Raw genomic sequence first — 26,775 nt, forward strand, 5'->3', positions numbered from 1 at the left:
TCCCCCTCCCTCCTCCTCCCCTACGGGGGTTCAATAGAAGTCCCCGGCGCCGGCTTATGACAAGCCGGCTGCCGGGGACAGCGATGCGGCGCGGGGGGTGCAGGTCCGGGCAGCCGCTGATTGACAGTTCAGCGGCGCTGCCCGGACCCCGGGGGGTAGTGGTGTTTTTTTTTTAAAGGGAGCGCTCCCCATAAAAAACTTGCCCAGTGGGGAGCGCTCCCAAAAAAACCCCCCACCACTGAAGGGGTTAAAGGTCCATACACACTGGGCGACTATGCCCAGCGTGTATGGACAGCGATGATCGCATTCATTGCTGCGGGGAAAGCCGCTCAGTGCATACACACTGAGCGGCTTTCCCCCTGCCAGGCGCCGACGGAGGGGGGGGGGGGGCGGTGACGGCGTTGCATAGCAGGCGATGTTGCTGGAACACACTGGGCAGCTTTGAGCTGAAAGCCGCTCAAACCTGCTGTTTTGAGCGACTTTCAGCTCAAAGTCGCCCAGTGTGTATGGGCCTTTACCAAATATAGTAGCTTTTACTGACTGCTTTGGGGCTCATCTACATTTCGATATAAGTCATTTTGAAAGATTCTTCTCAGGTGTAGCGGTACACACCCACGCCTCTAGGTGCCACGTTCACAATCTCTTTTCACAATCTCTCCATATATGGAACTAGACACGCCCATTGGGTGGAGCATGACATGCCCCCTCAATGGAGCGCTATGCAAAATTCTACTACTAACTATAATCTCCTTGAAACTAGTTTTCAAAAGTAGGAAGTATGGCCTTATTGATGAGCTGCATGATACAATCACAGAGCAATATTAGATCAGGATGATGTAAAAGTGAAGGTAGAGAAAATATGTAGTTATGTGTGGACTGAGTAGAGGGGAGGTTATTTATTAAGAACTAAGTATGTGTGGGCATGATCATGATCAAATGGAGGTGCCTGCAGGTCATTCATCGAGACTGCTGATGAACAGGCGTAGAGATGAACAACCCATTGTGCAGGATTTGGTCACATCGTTCCATGTGTATGCATGATGAACAATGTAGCTATGACCCGGCTACCCTGGCAGTCACCTCTCCCCCTCTTCCCCCCTGTGCTAGCGGCGGGCAAGCTGGAGATTTTAAAATTCCCATTAAAAGAATCAGGAGCCACCCATTTATTTGAATGGGAGTTTTGAAATCTCCCGCCTGCCCACCACTACCACAGCCACTCTCTCCGGCTCCCAGCAGCGGCATCTCCTGCACTCACACCACCTACCCCTGGCCACAGGTCACCTTTTTATGGGTCACATGGATAGATATTGTATTCCAATCCAATATCTATCCTGTTTCTCTTGAAATCCAGAACATTCCTCTAATCATTTACTCAATCGTTCTGTGTGTGGCATGATCAGAGGTGTTCAGAGGATTTCTGGGGAAATTGGATAGAGTTTGGATTGGACAACATATCTATCAGTGTGTGGGCACCTTAAAGAGACAATCAACGCAGGAAATAATGAGTGTATGGACTAGAATTTTTCCCAGTGCCTTGTGTAAGATATGGTTTTATTTGGGATATGTTTTTTAGATGTATGTACTGTAACATTATTTGGAGGCAGATTGCTGCTGTCTCCACTACAGGGAGACGGGCAGGGATATGGGGGACAGGGGCGGCGAGGGGCACCTGGGGAGGCGGTGGACGGCAGAGCCAGCTCTCGTGCGTGCGCGCCCCTGGCTCCATCTGTATCAGAATCGGGTTATCAATGGCACATTGGCCCTTATTCTGAATCGGACGGTACGGCCCGCGTGCGGCCGTACCGCCGATGTTTTTAGTCTGCACATGCGCAGAGGTCAATCTGCGCATGTGCAGCCCCATTCGCCGCAGACGTATTTCGTCCGCCGCAAAGGGGGCGTATAGGGGCGTGAGGGGCTTCATACCCTCATTTCCCTATGTATACGCCCCGCGTTTCATGGGCGTTCCCATGCAAACGCGGGGCGTATGCATGCTAATCAGGGTATGACGCCACTGATGGGGGCGGAAAGCTGACGTCGCCGGATGTCAGCTCTCAGCCCCCATACAAGCTATCACACGGACGATTGTCCGTGTGGTCTCAGCTTGCGGGAGCTGCTGTGGCGTGCGGCCCTGCCTTCGATGGTCGACGACCATCGAATGCAGGGGGCAGCTCCCACCATGGTGGAGGCGTACGCCCCACCATTTTTATGCGGATCGCCAGCCGTCCGTGTACGGACGGCCGTGGCGATCCGTCTCGTGGGCGGGGATTGGTTTGTGCGGCCGGAGCACCGTGTGCGGCTCCGGCCGCACCAACCAGAATAAGGGCCATTGTGATGTATCACATCCGAATCACCTTGGCAGCTCACCGGGAGTTCTTTCACATGCGATAAATCCCGGGGAGCTGCTGGGGGTCCTACTTGTGCTTCGGACAAGTCAGACCTGTGTATGGGGACCTTTAGATTTGGGTGAGTAATTTCTATGGTATATCCTGGGATTTATTTTTACACTGCAATTTAGTTTTCAGTTTCACACACCCCACCCAAGTCTCACTGCACCCTAGTCTCTCTGCACATGCCTCAACTGCAGTTCACATGGTTTTGCCCATTTTGAGAACAAATTTGAGATCAGGTCTGCATACAGTTGCATACAACTTTGCTTATTGCGTACTAGGTTTAGTATTATAATATGGAGTCAAGGATTAATTCTAAAGAGGTGCCGAGTGAGGCTTGGCACCAGTCACTTGTATCACCAGCAGTGCCACTAAACAGAAAATGTGATGAGATCAGCTCTCACAGGATATTATGTTGTGTGGAAGATTTCACAGGCAAACCCAGGTTCCCATGGCGGCTTCTGAGCTTTGCATCTTTTGGCTCATTTCCTATGGGTTGAAGAACAGGAAGTGGTAGAGAAACGTTTAAATACTATGAAATGATGGTTCTTTTGCCTGAAATCCTAAATCGCTTCTCCTGAAATACTTGGCCTCTGTTTTACTGTGACTTTGTGGATAGTGTAATAAACTAATATATGCAAGAGGACAATCCTTAAACACAGTATACAGTACACACAGGCACATCATCCTTAATGCATCCTCAGAGATCAGTTGCGAGCTATGAAAGGATGTAATCTGCAAACGACAAAGACCACGAGGTATGCTGGCTCTCACCGTTCGTTTTCGGGGGTCGTGGAATGGAATATACAGCTCCTGCTTAATTCTTTATATAGTGCATGTTACTGTTAAAGCACAACGGAATCTGCTGCGCTATATAAGAAACTGTAAATAAAGAAATAAAGAAATAATACTGTATTAAAGTTCCAAGCACAATGGGAAGGTCGAAAGTCAAAAGGTCAACATGAGTTGTTCATGGTTTTGACTGGAATGTTGACCTAGTGCCCAGTGTGTATTGGAGCAATGATCTGAAAATGTCTGGCAAGAGAATCGCTCAGTGCATACACACACTGAGGTCACCCGGTCCAGAGATTTGTTTTCACCCCCTAGAGGTTTTCACAGGGGGGTGAACCACTTTCCATAGTAGGAGACTGTAAAACAGCTCGAAGACCAGCGGTGGCCGGCGGTGATGTGGGAGCAGGCATCACCGACTGGCCATACACACTAGCAGTCTTTAAGCTGAAAGTACAGTAGCTCAAACATCAAAAGTGAGCTGCTTATAGCTCAAAATCACCTAGTGTGTATGGGCCTTTAGAAAACCATTCCAAAGCATCTTATCCCTTTCACATCGCACTTATAACCCAGGGTATTACTGGGTCATCCTGGGTGTAGGTGCAGTGTGAAAGCATCAAAGTTAATAGCCCAGATCGAGCAACCCATGTTAAACCTGGGTCGCTCTGTGTATACTGGGCGACCCAGGTTTAGTGTGAAAAGTTGTGACACCGGTTCAAAATCTTCGCTGGTCTGGCAGTGGCAAGGATGGGATGTTCTTACTACTTCGAAGCTTGCAAGATATGGCATATACCTAGTAGCCCAACTTATCTTAATTTAACATTTAATATGTTAAAAAAAAGTTAGAAACTATATGTAAAAACTATGGGACTTTTGTTGATGATTTTATATTAATTATTTTTATAAATTCCTGTTTGGAAAAAAATGCTTTATTGAAAATAAATGTGACAAAAATGCAACTTTTTCAGCAAATATTTACTGCTATAGCCATTCTGAGAAGGGCTGTGATGGTGCATCTGCCACTGGCACTCTTGTTAAGTAGGCTGATATAGAGAATAACAGCAAATAGCACAGCAGTTGCCTTTGTTATGTAAGGGGAAACCCTATCTCCATAAAACAGATGTGTCACCATAAGGGATGCCAATCCCGAGGCATTTTTTCAATTCCGGGATTGAAAAATGCTCAATCCTGGGATTGGCATTCCTAGGACTCATGACCCGGGCTTGTAACCTGTGTCTGAGCTCCACAGGGCGGTAGTGGCACTGGCGACCTCCAGCGATGAGCGATGGGAGGGCCGCTGTCCGGGAGGCAGGGCGGATGGACGGGCTGTGCACGGCGCAGCGTGACCTCGCCACGCTGCGTGCAGTGCTACATTTCCGGGTATGGGAGAAACCGAGCAGCGTCTGAGCGAGTCTAATCCCGAAATCCCGGGATTGGAAACTCCAATCCCGGGATTGAAATACTGGCGTTTTGGGGGCCAAATCCCTGGATCTCGCCAATCCCGATCCCGAGATTGGCCACCCTAGTCACCATGATATAACGACAGTTATTTAAGAATATTTTTTTCTATTAACCAACTACTAACATGAGGAGGAAAATGATGCTTTGTACTATAAATCTGACACTGAACTTCTAATACTTTAAAGTCCCCCATACGTTAGTCTCACTTGTCCTTAGGACAAGTCAGACCAGTTTGCCCCTTGAGCTCCCCGAGAGGGCTCACTAATGATTTGGCACTTGATGTGCCATTTTTACATGCAATCGCATGTGATTTGTTGCATGTGAAAAAAAACTCCTTGAAAACTGGCAGCAGCGGGGGGCAGGCAGCGGAGTCGAAGCGGCAGCTGGGAGCTAGTAGCGGCATTTGCTGGGAGCCAGGGCGGGAAACGGCTGGTGAATTTGAAAAAAATATTTTGAAAAGACTGGCCGGCTGGCTATCATCGGCCTCCCATCTGATTGGCTGAGAGAATTCAGCCAGTCTTTTCAAAATGCTTCCCACCCCGCCTCCTGGCAAATGACGCTACTACTGTAACTCCCGGCAGGCGCTCTGACCCCGTTGCCAACCCCGCTGCCTTCCCCCTGCTGCACGGATCCACCATTGCACATAAGTGTGTGCCAGGTGTGATTCACCGCTGGCACACACCTTGGATCGGACCCAACACATCGAGTGTTACGATCCGCCTCCAGCAGATCGGTGTAATGTGCAGTTTTTCATATTCTGTTTGCAGTTTGTATGTTTCCCTGGATCTGTACTCCGGGTTTTGTGGAGCCAGCTTCCTCAGTTCTTGCATTCCCTGCTGCTTGGGTGTGGCTGCATGCAAGGTGATTTAGTGAGGTTCTCAGCATGCAGTCTTTGCCGGTTATAGCTTACTGATAGCTTTGTGTATCCTGCCGTGTATTCCCTCTATGTTGTGCTCCAGAGTCTTACCGGTCCCAGCACCTTGTGTACAGCGTCCTGTGTGCCAGCTTTGTTTGTGCCTCAGTACCTGCAGTGTCCTGGCCAGAACCTGCTGCCAGCCCTCTTTCCAGAGTGTTCCCGGTCCCAGCACCTTGTATCCAGCGTCCTGTGTGCCAGCTTTGTTTGTGCCTCAGTCTTGCGTGTACCTGGTCCTTGGTCACCTCAGTCCGCAGTACCTGCTTCATCCAGCCTGCAGTGTCCTAGCCTGAACCTGTTGTCAGCATTCGTTGCAGATAAGTCAGGGGTGCACCCTGCCAGTTACCCTTGTGCTTTGCAGTATTGTATTCATTATATTCCATCGTTGAGCATTGTTGCCATTGCATTTGTATTTATTATATTATACCATTTGGGCATTGTTGCCATCCCTGTAGGGGTCTCAGTCCTGCACGTCAGGTTTAGTTAGAGGTCCTTTTGCTGCTGGTCTGCCTCCACAGATACGTTGTCCTGAACATAAAACCTGCCTGTAGCGGAGTGGGGCGGACATAATTCGCCCTTCAGCCGAGACGGGTACAGGAGAAGACTAGCTCCGCACGTATCTCGTGGACGTCAGGCTGGGGCAACAGAGTCAGGGAGCAGGTCTTCTGACCACCTACAGAACCGTAACATTGAGGGTTCTAAAAAGCACCCGCGATGTGCCACTGATTTTTCCGATCCAATAAATTTAATGTGCAGCCTGGCTGACCTCCCTTTTCCGATCCGATGCATGCGACACTGTAATCGGGTTAGAGGGGTAGTCAAACACATTCGATTTGGGATGATTTCTCATGTATGGGCACAAAAATTCAAATAAGAGTTATATCAGACCAGTCAACAGAAATCAGTGGCAAAGGCAAGCCCTGGTGGTTATAATTGAGGTTTCACACAGGGTTCCTGGAATGAAGGGAACTGACCTCAAGTAATCTATATTGTAAACACACACACATCTATCTAATCTATCCACTCACAGATGCACTCGAAATGCATTCCGAGTGGAAATGTGGCATCATTCTTCACATCGTCCTCCTTTTTTTTTTTTTCTACAATAGAAAGAAAACTATAGAACATCATCATACTGAATCTGTATCAAGTACCTTGGGGCCTAATTCATGTTTGTATGCAAATGCAAATGTGATTTTCTAGGCTAGGAAACTGCTAATGTTATCAAGTGAAGCTGTCACACAGGAATGAAAAGAGACACCCATCAGAGCCATCTCATTCTCAATTGCACAGTCACTGCCTACAGTATATAAAGTAAAAGAGAACATCGACCTTCTGCTAGGGTAGTCCTATGGCCATGCTGACTGGAAAAGGCAGTAGTACATGAATTAAGCCCTTTGTGTCTGCAGCAAACCATGTTGCCATGCAAGGGAAGCAAATACATTTATATTTTTCTGTGCAGTGTAAATACTGGATGCTTTTGCATGTAGCCCACAATTGTTAGACCGACTTATTTTTACTATGCAATTTAGATTTCAGTTTTAACACACCCCAACCAAATCTAAGGGACACATTGACTAATTGGAGTTCTATTGAAGATGGGATCAGATTCTACTTCTTTTTTTTATTCTCCGGTTTCCTACCCCATTCCAAAAATATACTGGTAGGTTAATTGGCTCCCAACAAAATTAACCCTAGGATGTCTGTGTGTGCGTGACACATATGGTAGAGAATATAGATGGTAAGCTCCACTGGGGCAGGGACTGATGTGAGAGAAACTGTTAATAAATAAATAATAAATAAGATGGAATCTGCTTGGTTGCTTCTGCAACAGAACTCCCATCTTAGTAAATTTACCCCTAAGTTTCTCTGCACATTCTACATCTGCCCCACTTACAATCCTAAATTATGCACCATGTACAGTACAATGGTGTTTTGGGTTTAAGGTGGTCCTACCAGAGTTTATTTTCTTTCTAGTGTAGTAAATACAAGATTTTTGCTTTAACACTTTTGCATCTCTGTTAATACAGGTTGAGTATCCCTTATCCGAAATGCTCGGGACCATGGACAATCCGGATAAGGGAATTTTCCGGTTTTTGGAATAAATTTTTTTTAGGCATACATACCTGTCCCCTGGTGGTGCCCGGTTGTCCCCCGGAGTCCACAGCAGGCCTTCAGCACCGTCTCCAGCGGTCCCAGGAGTGCTTTGCGCGAGTTCCCAGGCGTGCCGTGACATCACTGGCGCGCGCACTCACGCAAAGCACTCCTGGAGACGCTGGAGAGGATGCTGAAGGCTTGCCATGGAAGCCGGGGGACTTGGTAAGTCTAAAAAAAGGGTTAGGGAAAAAAATAAATTTGAATTGTTCCAAAAAACCACGGTATTTGGAATAATTCAGATACGGGATGCACGGATAGGGGATACTCAACCTGTACACTAAATATATATATACATTATTTATTTAAAGTTGCAACAAAGCTGGATGAATGAGGTGGAGTGCTGGAGAGCCATTCGGAAGATGAGCGACGCACCGCACAGTAAGAATGCCTTTTCAGATGATGAAGGGAAATTAGATCTATGTGAAGAAATGAAGCTGGCGTTCAATGCAGCCGTTCAAAAGGTATCTTCACTTGACAGAGTTCATGATGTTTTTAACCAAATGTTAAAGCTCTTTTGAAGAAGCCACTTCCTGTGTGAAAGCTTATGCAATTTGTTTCCTTCATATTCATTTCACTTACTATTTTTGCTCCATTATCCATCTTAATAATAAAACATTGAAATATTTTCCTATTTAAATAATTGACTACAATTAAATACTCAGACATAAAAGCAAACCCAGCTATAACTGTTCTAAATATAGGTATCATTGATCTGTATAGTAAAACTAACAGACTGTGCACGACGGTAGTAGAACAAAAATGGGTCAGAATCTATGAATGCAGCATGTAAGGTTTTTTTGGCTGCCTGTGGTCTATTTCACATTTTAGGGTGGAATTGAATTAACCGTGTTAAATTACTGTGGGCTAATTGATCCCCCGGGTCATTCAATTAGCTCTGAATCCAGGAGTTATAAGGGATTATTTTCCACCTGCTACAGGTGGGTAAAAGAAAATCCCTGATAACCAACAGGATAACCGGTGCCACAACCCCTTTAACACAGGAATCTAAACTTTTCATGGATCCTGTGTGTTAACGCTTTTTTATCAGGAATTACCAAGATTCATGGGAGTCTAATTGAATAGACCTGGGTGTTAAAGTCCAAGGTTTTCTCTATTTTTCACCTGCTGTAATTTTCCGCCGGTAATTAATACCTGCATTAGCCTGTTTTGGTCAGTCTGTGCAAGAGCTGTACATTGGGGATTACTTTTAGCACAGTTTATGTTCCACCTGCATTCCATCTAACAAACAGATACTAGTTTGGACTCAAACACTCACATGGATGTCACCAATCTCTTATCTTCTGCCATATTGCAGCAAGCACAGATGCAACACAAAGCTTGCTGTATGAGCCTCACTGTCCTATCACTTGTTATAGATGACATTTTTCTTAAGATTGTTCAGCTTCACTACAATTTGAGTATTGTTTGTTTGCTTAACATTTTATTCTTTAACCTTTAGGAAGTACAACGTTCAATGTCAGGGAAAGAATCCCATACAGAAACTAGTAAGTTCAATGATAATTCATTATAACATTTATTTCTTCTGTATAAATTTTGCATTATTTAATTTATTTTTATTTGCAGGTATAATGGAGTCATCAGTACCAAGAAACAACAATCATCAACAATCATCAACATGGCCGATTGCACATCTTACCTTAGGCAATAATACAGAAGGTGAGTGGATTACTTTTGAAATTAAAAATTCGCTCTTATTTGTTTTAACTCAATTCAGTTGAATAAAAATGTTTCTAGCATTTCTACTCTTTGGAGGTATTTATTAACAACCTTCATCATTATAAGGGCCTTAATTGTCATGGAATGAAATAATGTTGAGCACCAATTTTTGGAACTAGTAGGTTAAAAAAGTGCAGAAGTTGAATCAAATACTATGGATGTACAGTCAAGGATGATCTGGAGGTGCAAATTTATTCAAGAGAAATCACTGAAAGGAATATAATAGTTAAATAGATTTTTTCATCAATTTATTGGGGGCAATAAAGCCATGTTAATTAGCAATGATAAATATGCAATATTATTGGTGTCCTCTTCATTATTTGATATGAATGGTCCTTATTATTTCCCTTATTGTATTATCTGTAAATTATTTTATAGTATTGTTACTTTAATATTAAATATTATATTGTACATTTATTACATTTTTCCCAAAAAGCAAGTAAAAAAAGTATGTGCAGGCCATACTTTCTGTGCTAGATTGCATAGTTTCTAATTCAAATCGCATGCTGTTGTAGCGCATCGCATGTGATTTGAAGTAGACGCAATTCAATCTAGTACAGAACGCATGCTCAATACAGAGGGGCTACTTTACTGCAGGGCTGATATTATACCTTATGTGAATTTATATTCCTGGAAATAAGTTAAGAAACAGATTCCTTAAAACATAAATTATGAAGAAAGAAGCATTAAAGTTTCATATTTTACACTGTATATACATTTGTTTTGTGCATGCCGTTAGCCAATGAGCTAAACATCCTTATTAACACAGGTAATTTAGTTCCTCCCTAATTTCTCTGCACATTTTCCCCTCCCCAACTGCTGTGCAACATAGTTTTTCCATATTGCAGTTACTTGCTCATTTTCGCTTCATTCTCGCCTCAGAATCGGGCTTGGAATGAGAAATACTACTTGGCGAATTGTGCCCTTTGAAATAACGAATGAATTGCATCTGCCTCGGTTGTTCTTGCCCACACTAATAGCAGTTTATATGTTTTGATAGTCAGATAGAAGGCCCTACCAATAAAAGGGTCAATATGATATACCGATGATGTTATTGAAAAGTTGGCATAAATATTCTCAGCACAACAGATTTGTTAAACACCATGTTTGATAGCCCTTGGGCAACCGCCCTGGGTGCCCTGTTGGTCTGACACTGATTGGACCTCCTATCACAGTGAGATTCAGATTGTGTTCCTTCCCTGTTGACACAAAGTCATACTTGCCTATTGTCTTTGAATAACCAGGAAATTCAAAAATTTCACCTATACTTCTGAGAGAATTGACTAGCCTCCCAGATCCTGCTTAATTTCACGCTAATGTGATTTGCAGTAAATCATGCCATCTGCTTTATTCACTGGTAAATCACCGTTTTGAGATGGGGGTTGTAAAGTGGACCACCAGTAGAGACTTTTTATATTGGGAAAAGGGGATATCTGCTAGAGTAAAAAGCCAGAATTCAGGGGTCTCGGGAGTGGGTAACCAATAGGATGACAGGTGATTGTGTGGACCTGTTGCCAAAAAACAGCTAGGACTGGGCGTTGCCACCATATATTGAGGGGGTCATCATTGCTTGTCCACATCTCCAACAGGTCAGCAGTATATTAGGAAACATCTCGTGTAAATAGTCGGGGAAGCAGTACCATCTAGATAGAATTTTTAGATTGTGTTTCCACCACCAGGAGCAAAGGAGAGCTGGCAAAAGTAAATTGGAATATCTAGGACCATTGGTCTGGGTAAATTCCTTCTAGAGCTACAGAGAAACTATTTGTTTCAAATTATCTATATTCAAAATGGCAATGAGTGTATGGACTAACGGAAAGGTGAAATGTTTTTGAGAGATTTGGCAAGTATTAAAGTCTAGGTTCCAATATTCAGTATATGAGTTATCTTTCCTGGAGAAGAGTACTGTATATGTATTGCATGTTGCACAAGTTGTACAGCATTATCATTTGTACCTAATGAACTTTTCTTTATACACAATTAATATTCTAGATCTGTGGTTCCCAACCCTGGTCCTCAAGTACCCCCAACAGTGCATGTTTTGCAGGTCTCCACACAGAATCACAAGTGCTATAATTAGCTCCACCTGTGGATCTTTTCAAATGTGCCTGAATAATGAATGCACCTGTTGAGTGACCTGGAAAACGTGCACTGTTGGGGGTACTTGAGGACCAGGGTTGGGAACCACTGTTCTAGATAACTGAAGAAGACCAAGGGGTATATTTAATAAATGATGGGATTTTAGAAGTAGAGATGTCGCCCATAGCAATTCGTCAAATTCTACTTATCATTCGTCTAGACTCTAGCACCTTCTAGAACAGGGCTGGGTAATTATTATGGCTGTAATATGTTTACCAAAATAGAATAAGAAAATGAACACTGAAAAAAGTAGCACATATATTTACATTCTGGACAACCGTCTAGGCTTATCATTCATCAAAGTAGTAAAAACAAGACTTTCACAAAAGTCACTGTACAATACAGATGTATTTTCACAAATGTTCCCCTCAAGTTATTTCCAATATATTCTCCAAAAATCTGGCATTTATGTCACTTGTGCAATCATGTTTGACCACCCAGATATAAGGTCTGTGAGTTCACAGAGTAATACTTGACCAGAACTTGGCTAAAATTATTACATGATTTTAACCAAACCATACGATGTCTTGCCAAATAATTCTGGGATATTTTTATTTTCTTTAAATATATGATTTTTTTTCTGGATTCCAGTCTCCTGTCCTAAATAAATATTTACCGGTCACCCACTTGAATAATCACTGAGCAGAAGTATTCTTTGACATGGTTTCCTGAGTTACTTAAAAGTTCTGTATTGTTTGTATTTTTACAAACAAATGAAAATATGTTATCCAGTAGTAGAGAGGGGTCAGTCGTGAGTGAGACGGTTCTTTTGAATGGCTTACTTGAACGAGACAGTGAGCCCATTGCTCCCTAAAAGGTGAAATGTCATTCTTTTAGTTTCAGTTTCGTTTTCATACAATCCATTTGCCTGAGCACAACAATGCCACACATGGTAGCTTAGAGGAACTGTACTGACTGACTCAGGGCTGTAGTTCAGTGGTTCCCAACCTGGGGTACTACTTGGAAATAATATTGGTAATGGCGGAAGAAGAAAAAGTCTCCCAATGGCAAAAGAAGTCTACCATTGACATGGAAACAAGCCATGTTGTGTCCTTTCCAGTTCCATCTGCAGCGTCATCAGCGTCTACTCGTGCTTTTGCCCAACCAGCAATTCAATGAGAGCTACCAGTGAACATCTGCCCCGCACTGACATGGGTGGAAGAAGCATTAATCCTACAGGCGTTAGCGGGAACTCTGGAGACAATACACAGCCAGCGGCCAGACAAAGACGGTATGATTCCTGACCATATACTAATCCACGGCTACCTCCACGCATACTGCTCACTTCCACTCAGAAGTACTGTGGAAATTTCAAATTGAGAGGAGGGTTACTTATAAATGAAAAGCCTAATCAAGGGGTACGGAAGAGAAAAAAGGTTGGGAACCGCTGCTGTAGTTCATCCAGCTCCGCAGAGTCCATTCCGCACCATGTCTGAGCTCAGCACTGCCACCTGTGGCAGCTGAGATGTACTAACTCATGAGTATTGCATTGGAGGTGAAGCTGCTGAGTGCTGTATAACAACAGGGGCAGGGCTGCTGCATAACTGTCTGTAAGCACCACAGGTCCCAGCAGAAGATTTGATGCTGCTCACAGAGTGTACCCTGTATCAGAAGCAGCATAGTATCACAGAAAGGTGTGCAGCATGACCACACATTCTCACTCACAGACACACAGACTATGCAGTGCACATGGTTTGTTCATTTATTAGATCTGTGTTGCTGGGCTGTGTATTACTTTTATCTTTAATTTTACAGCACCAGATTCATGAAGTAAAGATCATGGGCCAAATGCAATAAGTTCCAAAAGTGATAAAATGGAGAATGATAAACCACCAGCCAATCAGCTCCTGCCTGACATTTTTCAAAACAATCTGTGGAAAGTCAGGTAGGAGCTGATTGGCTGGTAGTTTATCACTCTCCATTTAATTACTTTTAAAGCTTAGTGCATCTGGCCCCCAGTGAGCTGGGCTCCATCTGTCTGTGTCTCCCACTTGCTTTACTTCCTGGTGTATCACACCTCTATTACACCAGTGACCACTAACAGCCGTGTGCTACATCATTGTCAGGTATCAAACAGTCTGGTTTAATTTACACACTTGTGTGTGTGTGTGTGTGTGTGTGTGTGTGTGTGTGGTGTTTAACACATTGAGGAGTATTCAATGTTTTTTGAGAGTCTGTCTCACCGCTCACTGTTCTGTGTCCCTGTGATCTCGCTGAAGTGCTCTGCACTTTTTCTTATCTCCTCATTTCTGACTTCCTCAGTATTCAACGTGTGGCCAGCTCACTGGCCCCTTTTGCAAACTTAGCATAATTATGCGAGTTCAAATGGGAGTGCTGTAACTGAAGAGATCTGTTTTCTCCTGCTCTCCACGTGAGCTGGTCAGACTGGGATATTCCTGAGCAGGTTGTTCATCTCAGCAGCGTGTTCCTCGCATTTGTGGACTTATATTTTTTTACAAAGTTTTAGAAAGGTTAATGTTTTGTTCAGTATTTATTTTACAACAAATGGCTGTGTGACTATTTTAACCCCTTCCCGACATATGACGTACATTTACGTCATATGTCGGTTGCGGGGGAATCAAGCCAGCTCACGGAGTGAGCTGGCTTGAAAGAGAGCAGGTAATGGCTGTATATTACAGCCAGGTCCCTGCTCTCACGGCCACGAGCGGCGAGTTCGCCGATCGTGGCCGTTTAACCCTTTAAGCACCGCGGGCAAAGCGACCGCAGTGCTTAAATAGCTGATCGGAGGGGGGGCGCCCCCCTCCGGCGCCGATCGGGGCCCCCCGCAGCGAGATCGGAGGGTGCCGATCGGTTGCCATGGTAGCCAGGCGTCTAATGTAGACCCCTGTGCTGGCCGTGTCTGCATACCTATCATATCCTGCCTGAGGCAGGATGTAATAGGAAGTGCATAAAATCACTACGTTCAGCCATAGAGCTCTATGGCTGAACCTAGTACAGGCGATCGCGCCCCCTAGTGGTCAAGTACACTAGGGGGCCTTGTAGTAAAAGTAAAAAAATAAAAAATAAATAAAGTTTAAAAATAAAAAAAAAATAAAAAAATATTAAAAGTTCAAATCACCCCCCTTTCCCCATTTCCCAAATAAAAATAAATAAAAAATAAAAAAAATAAACATATTTGGTATCGCCGCGTTCCTAAAAGTCCGATCTATTAAAATATAACATTAGTTATCCCGCACGGTTAAAGGCGTAAACGGAAAATAATCCCCAACGCCAAAACTACGTTTTTTGGTCGCATCGCCTACCCCAAAAAAAATAGCTAAAAGAGATCAGAAAGTCGCCCATATCCCATAATGGTATTAATTAAAAAGTACACTTCAGCCCGCAAAAAATGAGCCCTCACCCAGGTCCGTAGGTGGAAAAATAAAAAAGTTATAAGCCGCAGAACATGGCGACGCGACGCAAATTCGAAAAACCGTAACATTTTCTATTTTTTTTTTTAGTGGTAAAATGTAACGAAAACTATATAAGTTTGGTATCACCGGAATCGTAACGACCCATAGAATAAAGATAACCCATCATTTTAAACGAACTATGAACTCCAAAAAAACCGTAACCAGCGCAAAATTGTGGAATTGCGTTTTTTTTTCTTTTTACCCCACATTGAATTATTTCCTGATTCCCCAGAATATTATACGGTATAGTAAATGGTACCATTAAAAAGTACAACTTGTCCCGCAAAAAAAAAGCCCTCCTGTGTCTATATAGCCGGAAAATTAAAAAAGTTACGCTTATTTGAACGCAAGGAGGAAAAAAAAAAAAATTACCATAAAAGGCAATGTCGGGAAGGGGTTAATTGGGTTTGTGCAGACGGGTGTATTTTGTTCAGTTTGGCCTTTATCCTTGTGTTGTTATTTTGGCATTGTTTCTTTGCCCTGTGTTTTTATTTAATTTATTTTATAATTGTTAGCGTGTTTAAAAGCCTGTTTGGGGGTTAGGTGAGGAAGAAGAGAGGAAGCATGGGAAATTAATAGGAGCATTCCAAAATGATTTTTTATTGGTTACCATTAAAATAACTTATTAAATTCCAAATAAATTAATATAGAAGTACAGCATTATGGCACTTGCAATAAATACATTAGAGTACATTTTTTTTAAATTTTCTAAGCCATAAAAAAACAAAAAAAATAACAACTTAACAAAGTTACCTAAAAAAGATGCAGAGGGAAAAATGGAGAACATCTCTAAAAAAAGAAACCAGCAGGACTCACAATTTTTGCATTGAATACACTTTTTGAGAGAGACACTAAAATCACCATTGAACAGACATGGGGTGAAGTGCAGGGTGAACTGAGTTAGCTTCGCAAAATATTTTTGGAGAAGCAACAGAGTTGAATACAGGGAAGCACAAAATATGAGAGAAAAGTTCACTACTCTCCAAAAAACATGCACACTCACCGTTATTTACGGCGACATAGGAGCATTGAATACATGCCAACAGGCCTGACGCTGTGGAAATAATAAATTTAGCAGCTTTATCGGACAAGTGGGTCCGGCGGCATATGGGATCTTATCGGTGTTCAGCAGGATAAATAGAAAAATACGTGGAAATAACCACCTGTGAGATTAATGTATGATATTCGCTTCACATTACTAGAATCAATTGAAATGTAAATAAAATGAACATATACTACACTTAGTCCACTTTTTTTTCAAAGTGAGCCAGTGAGACACCCAAAACAAGCGGATCTTTTGGCTGAACGCTCATTTGATCCCCACTCTCGTAAGTGCCCATCTCTATCCAGTAGTGGTACTGTGGATACCACAATGATAAATGAAAAGGACCTTCTTTATTTTTATATTCTAAAATTAAATGTTGACTGTAATAATGATTAAATGTGGAAATAAAAATTGAGTGATCAAAAAGATTTTTAAAAGGATAGAAGTAAAGATGCACTTCTTTTTTTACACAGATGAGCATATTTGAATATTCTGTATAGTCCATGATAGGAATACAGTAGGTATGAAGAATGTGTATATTGGCACAAGGTAAACAATTCCTTTTAAAGCCCTCAACATATGGCAGAATCAAAATGTTATCATATATGGGTCCATAGGCTTGAGTCCAGATATCCTAATTTGCCAGTAAGGTAGGCCAGTTCATCAGATCTGGACCATGTTTAACATTTTATATGCTTCTTTGGGCAAATGTAGTGTTTAAATGTCTTATTTTCTCCTTTCCTACACTTTTTTTTGTTTCTTCTCCCCCTTCTTTCCTCCTCGATCTAAAATACGTCCGGGGCCCGGTGCCCGGCTAATTTATAAACTGACAAATTTGGCTGATTTGCTGTTTTTACGAATGGCAACTTTAGCTAAATTCGCCTGTATGAATGAATACAAAATCGATAGAACTCGGCTGTATATGGCCTTAGAGTTTCTATCACTTGGCAAATTTACTATCATTTGTACTGTTGAATTCGGCTACATCAGCAGAAAATACTCCTAATTTTCCATCAATATTTTGCTGAAGCCTACACGGGTCAGTCAGATCCATGCAGCCTTCTCTGTGTAAATAATAGAATGAATAAATAAATACATTTTTAAAAAAGGCATGGGGTCTCCCCCCATGAGAATAACTGATAACTGGCGCCAGGCTCTTTGAACCAGTGCTGGTTTCTCAAATAACAGGGACAAATGAAATAGGGTCCTCCTGTATTCAAGAAACTAGCGCCAGGCTCTTAGACCAGTCCTGTTACAAAAATACAGGGGCGAAAAAATAATATTCAGGTGCCCAGGTTGACGGCAGGGTTAGGGTGGGGTTCGGGGCGACGGTGGGGACCGGCGATGGGGATCTGGGAGGCGGCGGGGAGCTCCGTCATAATGGGGTGTGAATGCCTCGTGCACGCAAGCCCCCTACCGACAGCTGGCAGGGGCTGGTGATAGAATCACCAGTCCCTGCAAGCATGAGCTGCGCTCCATCTGTAGCATAGTCCCTAATGGTCAGGGAACGTGAAACAATACTTACTGCTTTGGGGTGGTGAGCTCTTGCTAACCAAAGTGAAGATGAAATCGTGAAGAGGACCAACTCAGCAGCCTCAATAATAGTCCAGACCCTCTTTGCCTCCGGATTATACCACTGCACACATTGGGTCAATTGGGCAGCTAAATAGTATTGTTGAAAATCAATGCCTAAGGCTCTGCTACAAATTGTCAGATAAACCGTGTGATGTTTTAAAAATATAAATACATAAGGAGAGATAAATATAGGAAGGGTTTGAAAGATACATTCATCTTTACCAAGTTTACCCTGCCAATCCAGGAGATAAGTAACTCGACCAGGAGTGTAAGTCAGATTTCGCTCAATCCAGTACTTTAGGCAAATTAGCTTGAAATATTTGGTGATGGCATGTGTTAGATTCCTAAGTATTTGATTTTACGTGTATGTCATTGGAAGGGGAAGTCTGCTTCTAAAGTGAGTTTTGAAGAGCTTGGGATATAAAAATCAAGTACTTGGTTTTAGTTGTATTCATTTTATATCCAGAATAAAGACCGGCTTTCTCCGATGGAGCTAACAGCTTCTGTAGCGCAAAGTTCTTCCAGTTCGGTGATAAACAAGGCAGATTATTGTCTAACATGCTGAAGGGAGAACAAACACATTTCAATATCGCAGCCCTATGGGATTCACATGGCAAACCTCATTATCAGGGAAATGAAATAGCTGACATATTTTACCACTATTACCGTAATTTATACTCACAGGGACCCATTGATATACACGAAAAGAATTCTTTCCGGAGAGATATTCAACTCCCCACGATTACTCCCGCACATATAAATCACCTTTTAGGTAAATTCACCACCCTTGAAGTACAGAAAGCTATTACATCACTTAAAGCACTTAAAGCCCCAGGCCCTGAAGGCTTCGGAAGTGAATTTTATAAACTTCTTAATCCTCACATTGTAGATCCCTTAACCTACCTTTTTAACTCATTTATGGATGGACATCGCCTCCCTTTACATTTTAATTCAGATATTATAAAAGTCCTAGTGAAGCCTAGTAGAGACCCCCTCCTCCCTTCTTCGTATAGACCCATTTGTTTATTACACGTAGATTATAAAATATTCACTAATTTGCTTGCAGAGAGACTCAAGGCCATTCTACCATCCCTTGTTCATCAGGACCAGACTGGATTCATCTGGGGCCGTAGCTCAGGATCCAACATCAGAAAGGTCCTCACGGTTCTTCAGTTCCTCTCTGACTCTCCATCGGGTGATCCCAGTTATCTTCTTTCACTAGATGCTGAAAAAGCATTTGATATGGTGTCCTGGGATCACCTGATGGAGACTCTAAAACGCTTTGGATTCCCTGACCAATATATCTTAATTTTACGATATCTTTATGAATCTCCCACATCCCAAATTTTAACTAATAAATATCTCTCCCCCACTTTCTGTGTTCAGAAAGGAACAAGGCAGGGATGCCCACTTTCTCCTCTACTATATGCTGCGGCCTTAGAACCTTTAGCAGTTGCATTACGGCAAAGAGTTCAGTGGCATCAAAGTTGGCAACTGTGAATGCAAATTATCATTATTTGCCGACGATATGTTGTTATTCATCTCCAACCCCCTTCTTTCCATACCAGAAATATTAAGACTTACTTCAATGTTCGATTCCTTCTCCGGTTACAAGATTAACATAGACAAATCTGAACTGCTCCCCTTAAATGCCCCATCATATCTTAATTCGTACCCACATATAGCCTCCCTTTTCACACTAGCGCCACACAAACTTAAATATTTAGGTGTCCTTAGCCCCTCGAATCTTTCCTCACTTTATTAATTTAATTACACTCCAATTATAACCAAAATGCGCACACAATTAAACCACTGGAAGGATCTTAAATTATCGGTACTTGTGTAATAGCACGGCGCCCATTACGTAGTTAGCGTAGCGTCCCTGTCAGAATCAGCGTAGTGTTTGCGCGGCCAGCGTAGTTAGTCAGAATTTGCGTAGTGCTCCTGCGGCTGCGTAACGTAGTCAGCGTCCCTGCCAGAAGTAGCATAGTGTTTCCGCGGCCAGCGTAGTCAGTATCTCTGTCAGATTCAGCATAGTGTTTTCATATTATTGTACTTTTGTTAAGTTGCTTTTTTCTTCTTTATTATTAACTAAAATCCAGTTACCAGTTAACACATGTCTTCATTACTGTCTCAGATGTATGATATGGCAGGTGTGAATGTGTTCCTGAAAGACCCCCACTATCCACGCAAGCCCGAAGCGCGCCGAGCGCAGCGAGCCCTGCGAGGGGATGCGTTACGCGTCCCCCCGACCTGTTCATACCCCCACTATCCAGGTCAGCGTGGAGTTGATTTTATAAAGTGTGGCGAGTGCAGCGAGCCGCCAAGCCCAAAGCATGGCGAGTGTAGCGAGCCCCGCGGATGGACGCAAATTACTTTACATGTATTCCACGTACCCCTGGGAGTGCAGTGAGCCCCGCGAGGGGAGGCAAATTACATGTATTACGCATCCCCTCGCCACGCTTCGGGCTCGGTGGCTCGCTGCGCTCGCCACAATTTACAAAATCAACTGCGCTCGCCATGCTTTGGGCTAGCGTGCATAGTGGGGGTTTGAAAAGAAGATGTTTGCGCCAGTATGTAACATGGAGCACTGGCAAATGTCTCCTTTATTGTGCATAAGACACACTTGCACCCGCATAACCCCCTTTGTGCACAAGATGCACGTGCTACCGAACCCCCTAACCTCGTCTCCCTGAAGTGGACACTGGCAGGGTTGCCGTACCCTGCCGCAATAATTGGTGAGACGCAGAAGCATCTAAGATGCACCTGTGTCTCAGACAGTTGGAGCGCCTCTCCGCCGATGCCCACCTGATCCCCTCTCCGCCGGCGTCCACCAGGGCAGGGGATCTGGCGATTACTGGAGATACGTGAGAGGCGCTCACTAGGTATGCCTAACATTAGGATTTTTGCCAAATCAGCCCTATTCTGTTATGCGACAGATTGGCCTTTGGGAACAAACTGCTATTCTAACAGACTTGGAGGTGGCTCTCTTCCACCCATATGCTCCTGTGCCACTGTTGCATACCCCAAAGTCTGAACTTCCACAGAGATTCTCTTCAAATGTCATATTTTGGGATACGTGCAATGCATGGCTATATACAAATAAATCTCTGAAACGTAACCCGTTATGCTCTGGGTATATTCCATTATGGGGTAACCCCTCCTTCACACCCTCATTAGACAATTCAAGATTTGTGAGTATTCTCTCTATCAAAAACGTGTTCGACCCAGGTCTTACCATTCTCTATCCTCCAAGAAAAATATAATCTTCCCCACTCTCACTTTTACATGTATTTGCAGTCCCGACACTACATTCAATCCTTGGACAAATCTTCCCTATTCTCACAAATGCCAAATCTCTACTTTCCCTCTGCTCCACACAAAAATTTAGGATTCGTTATCTATATGAACACCTATTAGAGGATACCCCATCCAACTGGGATGGAATTGTGGAGAGGTGGAGAATTGAAATACCAGAATTCAATAATTTATTAGCCCCCCTTAGCAAAATTCTTCCCTGCCTCAAATCAGCCCGACTTCAGGAAATAAATATCAGAATTTAAACACCTACATATCCCCAGCTCAGAGGCGTCACTTTAACCTCGCATAAACAGGTGACTGCATTAAATGTGGTCAATCCAACGCTTCACTATCCCATAACCTGTGGCATTGTAGTAAAATCAGCAGATTCTGGAATAAAATAATAACTTACCTCAATACCACCTTCCATCTTGGGCTGACCAAAACCCTGCACCTTTGATTTTTGCATATTTCACAGACTGGGGTCAGGATTCTTTGACCGATTCCTGGAGAGCGCTCCTTACTGTTATGGTGACAGTTGCTAAACATTTAATTCTTAAATACTGGATTGTAAGGTCAACCCCAACACTGGAGGAGTGGAAACTAGCAATCCAAGACGTATTATATCACGAGAGACGCATAGCTGTGTATAATGTAGAGTCTGGGGTCATAAACTTCTCAAAAAAATGGGAAGCTTACATTTCTGACCATACTCAGGAATCTATCTGGAAAGTCTTTGAACACACACAATGGTACATGGCACGTCAAATTACTTAACTTCTGAATACAATAAGATCACATCCACATCATAAACTTATATTTAAATATGTGTTTATTATATTCTTGGGGTGTCTTGGATCGCCTTCCGCTCAATGAAATCCTTCCCGTACCATTGGAAATGTTGGGCCAGGTTTAGTAGAGAAACCATGGGCCAAATGTAATATGGAGAGAATTTCAGAAAGTGAGAGATTTTGTGAGAATTTTCCCATTTTTTTTAAAACAGCAATCAATTAGATGGCAAAATCAACCTGGTCTTGCAGTGTAAATGTTTGCCGCTTTAAAAAAAAAATGGGAAAACTCTCACCCTATTACATTTGGCCCCATATATACATTTAACACCCCCCCCCCCCAACCCCCTCTGTCCATTCCCCCCTTTTCCTCTTCTCTTCACCCTTCCCTCTCTTTATTTTCTCTGCCATTTTTTCATATTTTCTTCTCTCTCTCTTTATTTTGTTCTGTAATATAAAAACAAGAAGAGGTCATGGACAATTTACCTGCTGTCATGAGACTGTTCAATTCTATTTTACATTGATCTCTTTCTGACTGCTAAGCACACTCATGTTTCAATGACTAATGAAAATTTGTACTATTCTTGCAATCATTTAATAAACAGTTATTTAAAAAAGCAAAGGGCGACGAAATGCGGTCAAAAGCTTTCTCGGCATCCAGTGCCAGGACCAAGGACGGCAATTTCTGTCTATGGATAGAGTAAATTATATCATATAAGTTTCCCCCGGCCAAACATGACTAGGGTCCCAACATAACCATCATGTCTCTGTAGTTTTAATCCCATCCACAAGTAGTAGTATGATATACCCTGTACTTAAATATCCACATGCAGTACATCCTGCATGCGAAGGAGCCAACTAAGGCAAATTGTGTAGGTCACCGGTGGCATGGTTTGCAATTAGTGGAGACACAAATTACTGTAATAGCACAGGGTGGGGCTGAAGTACACTGAAAGAAAGAAAAAAAAGCACATGGTAAGAACACATTTACAGGTAACCAGCAGATGGAGGAAGTTTGGTAGAACATATTATTTTGATAAATCTATAAAATGTTAAATGTCCTGGTCTCATAGGAGCAGTACGACGGTGGGTGTTACACGTGGGTGTTAGAATGTGGGGAGCATACTAATATCTGATGGAAATGTCCCTGCTAAGCCTGGTTTTGATCAATATGAAAGGGTTAGCCATTTAACTTATTGTAAATTCTAATTGTGTAGAAAAATACAATACAGAGCCCTCTGTGTGACCGAATGTACTCGATTTATAAATATTCCTCATTTAGATGCGTCACATTTTAGCCTGTTTATATCATGTGGCATTACCGAGTTCATAAGAGAATGTCCCCGTATTGTGAGACTACTTTGGTTATTGATACAGTATAATAGTTTTGCTGACTTTTTATTATTTTTATTTTAAGCTGGCCAATCCATCGGGCACCTGAAGTCTTGGAATAACAAGCTAGGATGGGCAAACGAACAAAACATGAGCTACAACAATGGAACATTGAAAGTCCAACAAGATGGATTTTATTTTGTCTATGCTAACGCTTGCTTTAGACGCCACAAAGAAGCACGGGATCTTCCCTCAGGCTTCTTACAGCTAATGGTTTATGTCTTTAAAACAAACAAAAGCGGGAGACCTCCTGAAACCTTAATGAAGGGAGGAAGAGCGGAAATCTGGTCAAATGATGCAACGATCAACTTTCATTCTGTCTACCAAGGAGGTGTTTTCAAACTGAGAGCCGGAGAGGAAATATTTATTAGAGCTACACATGCAGCCTTATTGGACCCTGCTCAAGAAGCAACCTACTTTGGGGCATTTAAGATTCTTTCTATACACCTATAATATTGTATATTCATTATTCTTTCTTTCTAGATACAAAATTCAAACATTTAGCTTTTTTCAAAGTTTAGGGCTACAATGTATTGAATATTTTAATCAGAAAATCCAGGAAACCATTATCTTTTACAAGTGCTGTAAAATGGGTCCTGCACATTTAAGTAGGGAACCATTTTTATTTTTACTAGGGCAGTGAATAACTTTTGACTTTTTTTAAAAACGTTTGTTTCGAAGAACTGAATTCTGGGTATTCTTCCTTAGTATACTGACATTCAGTGTATTCATGCTGGCATGAGACTTTTTTATTTTTTTATTACTATACAAGGAATGCATATGAAACATTGTAAGGTTTTTATTTGTATTGCTGAGTTCAGAAGGTAAATTATGCTTTTGTTAAGTTTCACAGCTGCCTGCTATATACACTGTATGTTTTATCAAATCTCACTGAATCTGTCCACCTATCCTCGTGGAATGTCCAAGAGACACCCAAAGTTTGGGAGAGTAAACACAATAGAATTAGGCAGCCCGGGATCTCGCCAATGTTATTTGTGATGACCTACGTCTTGCTCAATTCATGGACCCACCTCCATCTCCAACATCTGCTGAGCATAGAGAATAAGAAGTTGTCAGATATCATCTACACAGGGAACATCGGGAAATGCTGTGTTTTCTAATAAGTATCAGAAGTCCTTTACAGAGCATGTTTAACATTTAATTCCAGTATTTAATAATAGGTACAGTACCCTTTGTTGTGTGCGGTGACATTTTCCCCGAACTATTTCAGCTATGCTATTATTACATTTGCTAGATAAACTTTTCAATTACGTATGAAAGTTTTGACAGGAAGACTAATTCTCCTCCTTAATTCTTTGTAGAAAATGTGCAAGTGGTAGATATGTTGCAAGACATTTTCAAACAATGTGACTATGCAGTGACTGTGAGTGTGTGGATGAAGCTTGTAGATAAACTCTGTTTTTGAACTTGTATTTTCAAATCACATAAAAAAGATTTATTTTATGAGTAACACACTCATGTTTAACACTGCACCTTACACCTGATTGAGGGTCACAATTTGGGGGATTTTATTTTTCTATATATACCTGAAATTTTCATTCAGTTTTTTTTTTTGTTCTGAGATTTTTAGAATCCTTCATTCTATGTAGAACAAATTTATAATCTATAAAATACCCATCATTATCTCTATGTAATAATTGAGAGGTCCATCTAACATGAGAGTAAAATGCTGGCATTTTACTCATTCATCTGTGAATTTTAAAAATGTAAAAGTATTGTAAGATTGTATATATTTTCTTCCCATTTGTGAGACCATTTATTTCTTTTACACTCTGGTGCATAAATACATTAGGTGGAGCACTCATACTTGCATCTTTAATAATCTATATGCTAGAAGAAATGATATTGCAATAAGATATCAAGGGTGAAATGTAATAACATGAGAGATTTAGAAGGTGAGAGATTTGGTAAGAAATCGCGAGTTTTTTAAAGCGCCAATCATTTACACTTCAAAATCAAACTGGTTTTGCAGTGTAAATGATTGCCGTTTTATAAAAACTGAAGATTTCTTAACAAATCTCTCACTTTCTGAATCTCTCATCCTATTATGCCCCCCCTCCCCCCAAGGGTCTTTATAACTATTGACAACAAATGCAATTTAATAATGACAGTATTTAGTTCAAAACATATTAAATAGGTTTCTGCATCATAGTTTTTTTAAATTGAGATATTACAGTACAGTACCTACCGCTTAATTCCGTGGTTTCCAGACTCTGTCCTAAAGGCACCTTAACAGGGTGTGGTATATGGTCCCAACAGTCGGGATCCCGACAGTCATTAGCCCGACGGGCATATTCTATTCATATTCTATTTTCCCTCTATGAGGGTCGTTGGACCCCCACGAGGGAGAATAGCCGGTGATCATCGGGACCCAGAGGGTCGGGGTTTTGACTGTCAGGATCCTGATGTCGGGGTAATGACTGTCGGGATCTCGACTCTTGGGTAACTGTCCGGCACCCCCTTAACAATCCAGGTTTTAAGAGTGGTTGAGTCGAGATGGTATAAAAATTGACTGAGGTACTGTTTAAGTTAATTCTATTCATATATGAAATACTTAAAACCTGGATTGTTAGGGTTCCTTGAGAACTGGGTTTGGAGACCTCTGGTTTAATTATTAGTTTACATTTGCAGGCAGCATTGTTTTTGGTGTATTGTTATTTTTTCCTTAGAAAATATTTAATTTTTACTCTGTATAGTGTGCTGTTTTTTTATCTGTACATTTTTAACTTATGCACTTTGTACATATCATGTTGGTGCTTACAGCTAAAGCAATGGTTGACCATTAAATTTAATATATATTTTGTTGATGTGAGTTTCCATCCTTATATAGTATTACATATTAACTTACAGCAGATCCAAACATTAAATATTTCTGCTAAATAAAAATAATGTCTTTACAATATTTCAAGTCTTGAATACATTTTATGATTTATAATTAAAACTTTTAAGGATAAAGAAGGGGGATTCTGATTAATTTGCTGCTTAACGAGCCTTCTAACGCCGCCAGATGGACAAGCGAATGCACATCCCCGCTGCTTTGTAAATGGATGTTTTGCATAAACAGCCATTCGCAGGGTAGCGTATGGGGGCAAAATCTAGACTTTATTTTTCCCCCTGCTCGCAAATCTAAGTCAGTCTGGACTGACCTAGACTTGTGGTGTCCAAGAATGGGGTAGACGGCTGACGTATTGTGACATCAGCAGCCTGCGTTCACACGAGGACACCCAGCATTTTCCTGGGCGCAGCATATTTGTGGAAACGCTAAGGAAACGCCCCCTGCCCCCCCCCATGCGAGCCCACATCGACTATGTATGTCGCCGAAGGTGCATGCACAGCAGCCCTGCACATGTGCAAAAACATCAGTTCCCAGTGCAAACATGTCGGAGACCGAGTGACTAAGAATGACCCCCAAAGTTTGCATGTTCGCCTAATAATTAATTTCACGTGTGCTAAAATATTATTTACAACTACATTGCAATGCAGTATTTCCAGAATTTTCTTTTGGCTATCCAATTTGGTCGCCATAAAGAAAAACACATTGGCCCTCTTTCTAATTCCTTTGGTCCCCGGCTTGGTCACACCGGGGACTGATGCTTCTGCCCTGCACATGCGCATATTCACATATGCGCTTGTACAGGGCTTCTGTGTGGGCGCCTTC

The 26,775-nt window shown here is 42.1% G+C and overlaps 1 protein-coding gene across 1 annotated transcript in view; it reads left to right on the forward strand.

The window, feature by feature from the left end:
* TNFSF11 (TNF superfamily member 11) overlaps positions 1-25,916 on the forward strand; it is a 38,187-nt gene extending 12,271 nt beyond the window's left edge. Inside the window, exons 2-5 of the mRNA XM_083168937.1 lie at positions 8,016-8,168; positions 9,167-9,212; positions 9,292-9,384; positions 23,122-25,916. Of these exons, the coding sequence (XP_083025063.1) occupies positions 8,016-8,168; positions 9,167-9,212; positions 9,292-9,384; positions 23,122-23,549 (720 nt within the window). The 3' untranslated portion in view covers positions 23,550-25,916. The remainder of the gene's footprint in view (positions 1-8,015; positions 8,169-9,166; positions 9,213-9,291; positions 9,385-23,121) is intronic.
* Positions 25,917-26,775: the final 859 nt, after the last annotated feature.

Source organism: Crinia signifera, chromosome 2 (assembly GCF_055691185.1).
Source record: "Crinia signifera chromosome 2, ASM5569118v1, whole genome shotgun sequence".
NCBI classification, from domain to species: domain Eukaryota; kingdom Metazoa; phylum Chordata; class Amphibia; order Anura; family Myobatrachidae; genus Crinia; species Crinia signifera.